At 60.7% G+C, this 11,254-nt stretch overlaps 1 protein-coding gene across 1 annotated transcript; it reads right to left on the reverse strand.

Annotated features, from left to right (window-relative positions):
- Window positions 1–851: 851 nt before the first annotated feature.
- EMD (emerin) lies at window positions 852–3,200 on the reverse strand. The gene is made up of 6 exons (XM_067724575.1): window positions 2,982–3,200; window positions 2,751–2,858; window positions 2,515–2,592; window positions 2,182–2,315; window positions 1,666–1,712; window positions 852–1,583 (listed from the first exon to the last, which is right to left on the reverse strand). The coding sequence occupies exons 1-6, from the start codon at window positions 3,061–3,063 to the stop codon at window positions 1,283–1,285; spliced, it is 750 nt and encodes a 249-aa protein (XP_067580676.1). The 5' UTR covers window positions 3,064–3,200; the 3' UTR covers window positions 852–1,282.
- Between the last annotated feature and the right edge of the window lie 8,054 nt (window positions 3,201–11,254).

Below are 11,254 nucleotides of genomic sequence, written 5' to 3' on the forward strand. Positions count from 1 at the left end.
AGCTTCGGTAGGATGGTTCCAGTCCCAGCCCTGACCAAAGCTCACCATGCAGCCGTAGACAGCCAAGAGGCCCCGAAAGGCTCAGGAGCCCATGGTGTACATGCAGGTGAGAGGCCAGGCTCTGCCAAGTCCTGCCACCTGTAGCAAGGAGCCGGTCAGAGGTGAGAGGGACTGATGCTAGGCCCCCACACAACGAGGTAGCCCTTGTGGTGCCTCTGATTCCCGCCTGTTTACACGGAGCCAGCCTCTCCACGCTTTACTGCCCTCTACTGGCAGTGCAGAGCCAGGACGCACGGCCTCTTGTGGCAGTCTACCCTAGGTTTCCTTCTCTGAAAATTATGAAATACCCACAGCAGAAAACCTGGCAATAAGAAGGAATATAGCCAGGTGAGGAACTGGTTTACCGAAAGGTGATGGAGCATTCCAGAGTACTAAGAGCCTTCTCCTGTAGCATTAAACAATCAGCTTTCCAGCAGAAATGGCTCACCAAGCAGATGCCTCGTTTCCTCTTCATCCCCCCACCCTTGGACACCAAGATTGGCCTCTGCTGGAAAGTTAAACACCCATAACTGACATCGTGCAAGCAGCCTCGCCTGCATTTCCAAGTGGGTTCTCCGTGTGACGGTTATTTTTATGAGTAGTTACAAGAGCTTTGGGTAACGAGTCAGGGAGTGGACCCCAAAAGCAAAGCACAAATATGTCCATGGGTAGCATGTGATCCCTACCCCAAGCGCAAAGGAAGAAAAGAAGAACCAACAACGCCAGATGGCAATTCTGGAGGCCCAAGGCCTGGAGGGCCTTAGCAGGGGGCAGCCCACCCCCTCCCCACATTAAAGGGAAGAGCCCACACGTTAAAAATAAACGGTCTTTTTATTGTCCACGAAAACAAAGTCAGGGTGTCCTTTGGTCAATCCCCCCCAATGAGGTGACAATGAACAGGAGGCATGCAATGATGACACCCATGTTCTCCTCTCCAGGAGAAGGCTCTTGCCCTCCTAGGCCCTAAGGGTCAGAGGCAAGTGGGGCCAGGAGGCTCCAGAGGAACACCTGTCCAGGCCCACCATGCTGCAGAGGCCCAGGCCTGCTGCCTCCCCGACAGGACAAGGCAGGGGAAGCAAACACTGCCCCTGTCCCAGTACCCCCAAGCTAGAACACGCAGAAAAGCCCCAACCCCCCTCCCCCAGAAAACACTGCTAAGGCAGTCAGCCAGGACTTCCAAGAGCAGCTGGCCCCAAGCCACAAGGCCAGAGCGTTAGGGCTCCGCCCGGAAGGGGTTGCTATCCTAGGCCTGCATGCAGTGGTAAACAAAAACCAGGAAGGCAGCAAAGATGAGAAACAGGAGCATCTGGCCCCAGAGCGGGACCTGGTGGTCCTGGCCCAGAGCAGCCCCAGGGGCCCGCTTTTCTGGCCGGATGGCACGGCGGGCGAGCCACGAAGGAGGAGATGAAGGCGAGGACACGGCAGAGGTGGAGGAGGAGGTGGGGTAATAGGACAGGCCCAGGGAGCTTCTGGAGACGTTGGAAACAGGGCGGTAGTGTGCGATGCTCTGGTAGGCACTGTCCCGGCCATACACGGGGCGTTCCCTGAGGCAAAGAGGGGAGCAGATAGGCCGGGAAGGCCTGCGCCCAGAATCAGCCCCAGTCCCTGGCCCTCCCTACTACTCACCTATCCTTGCCCTCCTCTTCAGAAGAGAAAAGATTGTCATCGTGAACCTATAGAAGTGAATCAGGGTAAGGATACTGGCTGGCAGGGGCAGCGTGGCCCCGTCATGCCCCTCAGCCCAACTTCCCTGCCAGCCTACTCTGAACACTGCTTCAAGGCCTGGGCCTCGCCACCCTCCAGCACCCTTCTTGGTTCCCGGCCTTATGTCCGTGGGGCCTTGCCACTTGCTAAGTGACTGTGCCAGCTGCCTACACCCTACTTTCTGCCCCAGGATTCTCAGAGAGAGCTCAAACCTAGGTCCCAGGCAAGGGTGCAGGGCACGTACCGGGCACTCTAGTCAAGCAGTTCTGACAGCCCCCCACAGAAAGGCCCTGACCTGGCAGGTGTCTGCTGACCCCACCTCTCCCTGGAGGCTCTCGGAGCCACCATTTGCACCCAGTGGCCCCCCTGATTTATCCAAACCCCACAATCACCCCCTCAGGTTGTACCCACGTACAGGGTGCCCAACAGCCAGCTCACCTGGTGGTGAAAGGTGTCAGCATCTGAGAGTGAAGCCGAGGGCTGGCGGAAGCCCTTGGATGTGCCCACAGACTCAGGCTCCCCGTAAGTCCTGGTGGTCAAGTAACTCTCCTCACAGTAGTCATAATTATAGCCTTGGGAAGGGGGGCAGCGGGGAAGAGGGAGCAACGGTGTCCCCACCTGGCCAGATGGCCCTAATCTGAATCCCACTTGGGGGCCTGTGACTCGGTTTCTCCCCTCCAGGACTACTGCAGGACGGTGGGGGTTGAGATCTCAGGTTCTCCCTGACACCGGAACGAAGGTGTCTGGGTGCCCACCCCACCCCTGCCTTACCCTTGCTCTGGTAAAGTAAGGCGTCCTCTTTCTTGGGCAGATCGTACATATCCGAATCCACGGACGCTGAATCTAAGTCTGAACGGGGGGGGGCCAGGGCCGTTTGCCTCCAAGGTTCACCTCCCCTTTCCCCTGTGCCCCTCCCGGCCAGCGCCCCTGCCACCCCCTCGCGACCCCTTCCTCCCAAACCCTGTCCCCGAGGGCGGCCAGGTGGAGCCGTGGGGCGGCGGCCTCACCCGAGAACCGACAGGAGAAAGAGGATGCGGACGAGTTAGGGGGCGACAGCCTCCGCCTCTGGGTCTCATACTCGAAGATTTTCTTTTCGTAGAGCTTGCGAGTGGAACCTGGCCACACAAGGGGCACAGGGCGGTCAGGGCGCGGGCCGCGAGACCGGGGGCGGCGCGGAGAGGGGTTAAGGAAAGGGGCGCGGGGCGAAGCGCGGGGAGGGGCCGGCCGCCGCCGCGTACCCACGACGGGCCCGTGCGGGATGTTGTACTGGCGCAGCACGGCAGCCAGCTCGGTGTCCGACAGGACCGCGTAGTCGTCCATGGCGGGCAGCGGGCGGCAGAGGCCTGGGGGTGGCCCGGGCCTGGTGATACGGGCCGAGCTACGACCGCCTCAGAGCGCGACAGGAGCAGCGCGAGCGCCTCGGGAGCGGCTACGCCCGCGTCACGCCTGCGTCACAATCGCGTCCAACCGCGGCCCCTGCGGGCCGCGCGCGCTGTGCGGGGCGGAGCCAGGACGCGGGGAGCCCCCGGCGCAGAGCGGTCGGGCCCTGGGAATGGGCGGGGCGGGGCTGACGAGCCCCGACGTCACAGACTGACGGGATTGGCTAGAGGCGAAAGAGGGATGTAGGGCGCGCTAGAGCCGAAGAGCCGAGGACCGGTCGGGCCGTGGGAGAGGGTGGGGCTGTTCGTCCGGGAGGGGGGCGGGGCCTGCGAGCCCAGAGACGTCACACGCTGGCGAGTTTGGGCAAGACGGGAACGAGGGGCGGGGCCTGCGCGCCAGGGGGACGAGCTTAGACCCGCCGGGACCTGGGAGCGGGGCGGGGTCGGCGAGCCAAGACGTCACTCGCTGGCCTGTTCCGGCCCGAAGCGAAGAGGGGCGGGGCCTGTGGCCATGGAACCGGCAGAAACCGGCCAGCACTTGAAAGTGGGGCGGGGCCGCGCGCTGGTTGGGGCTCGCCCTCCCTGAGTCCCGTGGATTCAGCCCGGTCCCCGCAGCCCCCCTGCTGTCCACCCTCAGCTGAGCTCCAGCGCTTGGGGTTCCCCGGCCGCGCCCCAGCCGGACGCCCCGACAACAGCAGCAGCGGGAAGGGCCCTGATCTGAAGGGCGAGACCTTGGAGAGCGTGGGTCTGGGCCCGGACCCTAGGCCGCCCCCCCAGACCACCAGGCCCCCTGCCCCAGCCCGCCTTCCCGCTCTGCAGGGTTTGGCCTGCGCACCTGCGCCCCGCCGGTCCCCACCGCCTCCCTCCCTCCCCGCTCCACCCGGGAGGAAATGGGGCACTGGGCCAGGAGGCCATCGGCACTCCAGGAGCCAGCAGCCTTGGAAGGGACCCGAGCGTGCCGATGCGCACTGGCACAGGGCGCGGTGTGATGCATGCAGAGACAGCGAGTGCCCGCCTCACCCACCAGCTGTCCACCTGGGGCGGGAGGGGCTTCCTCTCCTGTCGGAATGGCCCCTGAGCCCCGTGTGACCAGCAGCCAGGCAGCGGCGGGGGGGCGGGGGTGGGGGCTTCCAGACTCAGAGGGACCTGCTCCGGGGTTCCAGTAAGACTTGGTGGGCTCTGAGCACCTGGGTCTCGGTGGGCTTCAGGGCCGTGGTAGTGCAGAGCGGGCCCCCAGGACAGGGGGGCCAGGGGACCGAAGGGGGCAAACCACGGAAGGCTGCCAAGGCCTGCTGGGGAGCGGGGACTGTCACTAGGAGTTGGTGAGGGGCTTGGTCAGTAAAGAGCTGCCCTGTGGAATTTGGGAAGGAGATGACAGTCACGTTCTAAACAAAGGCAGCTGATGGAGTGTGGGGGAACTGAAGTGCTTCTCCCAGAACTGGGAGCCTGGGGAGGAGGTTCTCATAGATGACGGCTGGTATCTGGGAGAAGACCAGGCAGGAAGGCTGGCCCAGCTGGCGAGGGTCACAGACCAGTTCTGCATGGAGGTTCGCTCATGGGGTGGAGAGAAGATAGGGCCCTGGTTTGATCACACACAAAGACCCTCAGAAAAGTTGCTGTAGGCTGGGTTTTAGAGTAAAGATGAGGCCTGCTCTGTCTCCCAAAATATGAGGGCCCCAGACATGCATGGCAGTACAAGGGGGCAGAGCCCAGGGCAGGGCAGGGTCTTGCTGCTTATCTCAGAGCAGGGAGGGAGATGGCGTTTGGGCTCTGGGCCGCTCAGAGTTGGCCTCCTGGAATTTGCAGTTTTGGCAAGATCAGATTCCCCAGTACCTCTCCAAGCCTTCTGCAGTGCTGGCCCCTGTCCCAGAGGCTGTCCTCCCCATGCCACCCCTCCCCATACAGACCCAAGCTGTTTCCTTATGAGGTCAAGGAATTCTAAGTTTGCCTTCTCCTCTAGGAACAACCCCTCCCCCGGCACCTGCCTTGGCCCTCTGCCTTTTATTTCCCTCTCCCCCAGTTGCCCCGCTATGTGGTCCCACCATGGATGGCACCAGGAGTCTGACTTGTGATGGTCCCCTGCACACAAGCCCACCTGGAGCCCAAGTCCAGCCCCATTTGCAGGCAGACCCATCCCAGACCACCAGAAACCAGGCGAGCCCTTGACCGTCAGAGCTGAGAGGCCCTCGGCACCACCCCTGTCACATAGAGGAGGAATTGGGGACCCAGAGAAGGAGGAGACTTGCGCAAGGGCCCCGAGTGCAATTCATTCATGGATGTTCCCCCAGCCAATACCTAGCACTCGAGGTCCTAACCTGGACAGTGTGGCCCAGCGGGGTTTCTGAGTCAGCAGAGGAGCTGTTAGGGGAAATCTGGGGCCTTGAGGGGAGTCTTGCTGGGAAGAGTGGGCTTGGAAGCCACCGATTCCAAGTCAAGAACAAGAAGACAGTTTCTCCTTTGAGAATGGGGAATGGATTCTAAGCAGTATATTATATAACTTGTAATCCCAGCAACATCAAAAATTATAAGGAAAAGTAATATCAACATGAATACATTTCTCAACAGTCATGTCCAAGGAGATTATTATTTATTGAGCTATTAATGTTTTCTTTAAGATAAGAAACTTAAGGGGACTTCCCTGGTGGTGCAGTGGTTAAGACTCTACACTCCCAATGCAGGGGGCCCGGTTTCGATCTAGATCCCACATGCATGCCACAACTAAGGAGCCTGCCTGCTGCAACTAAGACCCGGTGCAACCAAATAAATAAAGTGTTACCAAATAAATATTTTTTAAAAAAGATCAGAACCATAATACTTTGGTACAATACAAAACTTAGTTTTTCTCTTCAAGGATGTGAAACATCCTATGGGTTTTTCCTGGCAATCAAATACTTTAAAACATTGCTCAGATAGTAACAAAAGTCGTAAGATGGTGATTATTGTGAAAATTAACATGTGGAAGATTGTTACAGCCAATATACAGCAGGGAATGGTTAGCTGACCAAAAGCCTCTCAATTAACACCTTGTGTTCCAGCCCTAGAACACATCTGTCCACCTTGGGACTGTTGGCACGGCTAGCTGGAGAGTCAGCTTGCCTTGGCAGTGGGAATGGAGCTGGTTCTAGTGCTTTTCAGGAACCTTCAACACAAGGAGAAAAAGTGTTTATTACGGTCTTTACCAGGGAAGAGCTGGTGCTGTACAAACCGTTCCCCCAGACCTGGAAGAAGTAGAGACCCCGAGATGTGTGTGTCTCAGGGGTGTGGGGGGAGGGGAGGGAGATAGTAGTGTAAAGAGAACAGTAAAATGAAGGTGTCTCCTTCCTGCTACCCCACCTATTGTACCCCTGGCTCCGACTGCAATGCCTGTGGTAGGTGGGTTTCCCTCCTTGAAGGACAGCCTTGGCCATGAGCTCCAACACAGCCACCTCATGGATCTAAACTCAGGCCACTCATCGATCGAGTGAGGATAACCCAGTGCTGTGGGGACGGGGTCCCAGTAGATGGAGCAGGGAGAGACAAAGGCCGAGGTACTGCAAGGAGATCCCACCATGGGTCAAGGTGGAAAGGTCATTGCCAGCAGAGCCAGCATTTTAGCAGGTGTGACCAAACTTCTTCCTCCCTTCCTACCCCTTCCTTCCTTCTCCCTTTTTCCCTTCCTCCCTTCCTTCTTTTCTTTTTGTTTTTAAAGGTATTTTAAAATTTTTATTTATTTATTTTTGGCCACGGTGGGTCTTCGTTGCTGTGCACAGGCTTTCTCTAGTTGCAGCGAGCGGGGGCTACTCTTCGTTGCGGTGCGCGGGCTTCTCACTGCGGTGGCTTCTCCTGTTGCAGAGCACGGGCTCTAGGCACGCGGGCTTCAGTAGTTGTGGCACGCGGGCTCAGTAGTTGTGGCTCACGGGCTCAGTAGTTGTGGCTCATGGGCTCAGTAGTTGTGGCTCACGGGCTCTAGAGCACAGGCTCAGTAGCTGTGGCGCACGGGCTTAGTTGCTCCATGGCACGTGGGATCTTCCCGAACCAGGGCTCGAACCCGTGTCCCCTGCATTGGCAGGTGGATTCTTAACCACTGCACCACCAGGGAAGCCCCCTTCCTTCTTTTCTTTCTCTCTTTTTATGAAGTGGAATAGAATAGGAAATAGAGTGTTTTCAGGTAGTAAGGGAAGGTTTCATTTGGTGGAACGTTTGTTTCAGTTATTTGTGTCGATCTGTGTGTGCATGCAGGTACTGGCTCAGGATGTAAAATGTAGTTCTTATCGGGGGTTGTGGGCAAAATATTAAGACACTGCTTTATGTGGCCTTCACCAAGGAAGTAACATTTGAGCTGAATATGAAGCTACCAGGCAATGGGCACGTAGAAGAGGAAGAGGGAGCCTGGCAGAGCCGGGGCATGGCTGTGCCCACCCGGTTCACAGACACTTGGCCCCTCGGTGGCACCCCACCGTACACGCCCAGAGCTCAGCCCTGCACCTAATCATGCTCCTGAGAATCCCGAACATTTCTCCTGCTCGCTCCCAGGCCAGGCCTGGCACCCATCAGGGGCCAAATCAGTGGCAGCCAGGACGCTGGCTCATCACGGGGCTCGGGTCCCTGCCCCAGTGCGGACTTCCGGGCGGTAGGCGCTCAGTGAGCACCTGCAAGGGCCTGTCACCCCCCACCCCCAAGGCAGAATCAAACTTGTCTGGACAGCCCAGGCTCGGGGCAAAGGCGGGGGGCCGTGACTGTGGGCGGCTCCCTGGAGGAGGTGGCTTTTGCTGCTGGGCTGAGACGCAGGCCCTGCGACCCCTTGGGCGCGCCCCTCCCCTCGCTGGACGGTGAGCTCATCGGGGGTGGGGGGGCGTCGCCGGCGGCCCGGGCGCCTGAGCTCACGGCGCGCCCCCGCGGCGCCCCGCCACCCCCGCTCCTGGGCGATTTTACCAATTAAGGCTTTCTCGCCGGGCCGGGCCGGGCGCGGGGCGGGGGTGCGGCAAACAAGAAGGCGAGCGGCGGCGGCCCATTCGCGTGGAGGCGCGCGGCGCGCAGCGGACGCCAGCGGAGCCCCGAGGCGCTCGGCGCGGGCTCTAGGACCGGCCAGGCGCCACCCCGCGGTCGCCGGCCGCCCGCAGGGACAGCAGGTGAGGCCTCCGAGGCGGGCACCGAGTGGAACGGTCACCGAGCTGCTCGCGGAGCGGGAGCCCAGGGCCAGGTGCAGCCGGGTGCGTGAGCGCAGCCGCCTTCCCGGGTTTCCCCGGGAACCTATGTGTGTGCCCAGGAGTGTGGGAGCCGAAAGCCACGGGGGTCCCTGAGAGAGAAGGTGTCTGAGAGTTTGGCAGGATATGGGCTCTCGTGGGTGCCCGTGAGCGGGTCACTGCATGACTGTCCAGGAAGGCAAGGCCCTGAAAGCAGGACATTGTGTGGGCTGAGCGCGAGTGACCACCTGGAAGGACACTTCGCAGCCAGTATGCCCCCCGGGAGGGCGACAGTGGGTACCTGTGACACCAGTCCTCTGGGCACCAACTGCCTTGGGTACATAGGGGCTGGCTCCTGGGCTGCTGTGCTCCACGGGGACCCGGGTGGGAGGGTGGCCAGGCCAGATTCTCAGGCTGCGCCCTGTCCCAGGTTGGCTCTGAGCTAGATGTTCACACCAGCCAGGATGTGAGCGGCAGGGTCCCCAGATTCCCATGCCACCTGGTCCGGGAGCAGCAGGTGAAGTCCGCTGACAGACCCACCTGTGTGTGCTCCAGGCCGCTCTGTCGAAGTGGGAGCTCAGGACTTGAGTGCTGTCACGTGCTGCACCTGGACTTGCCTGAGCAGCCCCTCCTGCCACTCTTCGGCTTTCTTCATCAGCCGAAGCACCCCTGTGGGAGGGCCTGGCCTGGGGTCTGAGGGCAGGAGTGGGGTGGGAGGCGGGGTGTGTCTAACATCCAAGAATCTACTCCAAATAAGGGAAAATATGAAAGAGCTGGATTTTGGCTTCCAAGGGCTGCCCGATCTGGGGGCTTTGGGATGGGGCGCCACCTGGTGGTGATACTATGTCCCCTAGGGACAAGAACCCTCTACATCCCCATCACTTATTGCCCCCAAATAGGGAAAGCCTAGGGCTGGAAGCCAGGGCACCCAGCTTCTGTCCCCCTTTCTGCTGGAGCTGGCTTCTGGTCGCTTACTCTGACTCAGTTTCCCTGCTCCCTGAAGATTAAGGAATGAACACAGATGACCCAATTGGATGGCAGTTATGGAGTGAAAATCAATTCTTGGTGTAATTCTGTCCTTGGGAACTTGCTTTCCAGTGGGGCAGGGGAATCAGAAGAACAACTCTCACCTCCTCTTGAATGGGGCCTGGTAGGGAGGGGTCCACACGGGTCCCCCTCTACAGCTCTCTCTCCCACCTCCATCCCAGTTCCCAGACACCGCAGTGTGGAGTTTTGTGCACATGTGTCTGAAAGTGGTCAGGAGTGGACAGTGCACAGGAGGTGAGCCTCAGACTGAAAAACATCATTTAGACCCCATGCCACCACCACTGGTGAGGAAAAACCAGTGGGGGGACAGGCAGCCCCCAAGCGAGCATGCTGGAGGGCAAGGGAGATGCCGGTGGGGACTGCAGCCCCACTGCGGGTGATGCAGACACCAGGGCTGTGCAAGAGTCAACCTTATTTGGGCATGACGTGCTGGCTGACCCAGGGCCTCCTCTCCCACTGGTCTTTAGCAGATAACTTAATTACTGCTAGTCTGCGGGTCAATCTAAGAATCAAGCACGAGGGACAGAGACATGCCTTTCTGGAAAAAAGATGTAAAGAAGGGAACATCCTGGAGAGGGGAGGTACACAGGACTGGGGGAAGTGAGTCCACTCTGGTGACAAAGCCATGAGTAGGCTGGCTTCTCTTCACTGAAGAGGGTGGCAGTGAATGTCCCAACAGGCCTCTTGCCCCTGTGCCTTTGCCGGTCAATGTCTCCCCACAGTGACCTCCCACGGTCTCCAGTTATCTACCAGAAAATTAATTTTGAGCAAATAGCTCCCCATTGCCCTGGAGACACCATCCCGGCTCCCCAGCAGGCCTTGGCAGCCTTCCGTGGTTTGCCCCCTTCGGTCCCCTGGCCCCCCTGTCCTGGGGGCCCGCTCTGCACTACCACGGCCCTGAAGCCCACCGAGACCCAGGTGCTCAGAGCCCACCAAGTCTTACTGGAACCCCAGAGCAGCTTCCCCGCCGCTGCCTGGCTGCTGGTCACACTGGGCTCAGGGGCCATTCCGACAGGAGAGGAAGCCCCTCCCGCCCCAGGTGGACAGCTGGTGGGTGAGGCGGGCACTCGCTGTCTCTGCATGCATCACACCGCGCCCTGTGCCAGTGCGCAACGGCACGCCCGGGCCCCTTCCAAGGCTGCTGGCTCCAGGAGTGCCGGTGGCCTCCTGGCCCAGTGCCCTATTTCCTCCCGGGTGGAGCGGGGAGGGAGGGAGGCGGTGGGGACCGGCGGGGCGCAGGTGCGCAGGCCAAACCCTGCAGAGCGGGAAGGCGGGCTGGGGCAGGGGGTCTGAGGGGGGCGGCCTAGGGTTCGGGCGCTACGGGCTTCCTTGGCTTGGCGCACGCGCGCAAAGGGCTGCCAGCAGCGCCTGGCCCAGACCTGCGCTCTCCAAGGGCTCGCCCTTCAGATCGGGCCCCTTCCCGCTGCTGCTGCTGCTGCCGCCGGGGCCGCCGGCTGGGGCGCGTCCAGGGAACCCCAAGCGCCGGAGCTCGGGGGAGAGGGGACGACGGGGGGCTGCGGGGACCGAGCGGAGTCCACGTGACTCAGGGAGGGCGAGCCACCCCACCCCCCGCAGGGGCCTTGGGGAAGGAAAGTCCCTTGTATGGTGTGCCCGCTGGAAGCCAAGAGGTCCAGCGCCAGACGCTGCTCAGCCTTTCCTCGCTGCAGCGTTTCCTGCAGCGCAGGAGGGAGATCGCAGGACTTGAGCGCATCGTTGCCCGCTACGGGGCCCAACGACCCTTCCCGGAGCTGGGGGTCGGGTCGAAATCGCCTGGGCGGGGGTACTCAGGGGGGCATTCCAACGGGTGGGGTGGGGCGGGGCGGGCACGGCCCCGAAGCCCCACCCAAGGCCACGCCCCGATGTGACTCCGCCTCCCAGCCCCGCCCCCGCCCGCATTTAAAGGGCTCGCTCTCTCCGCAGCGC

This window comes from Pseudorca crassidens, chromosome X, assembly GCF_039906515.1.
Source record: "Pseudorca crassidens isolate mPseCra1 chromosome X, mPseCra1.hap1, whole genome shotgun sequence".
NCBI classification, from domain to species: domain Eukaryota; kingdom Metazoa; phylum Chordata; class Mammalia; order Artiodactyla; family Delphinidae; genus Pseudorca; species Pseudorca crassidens.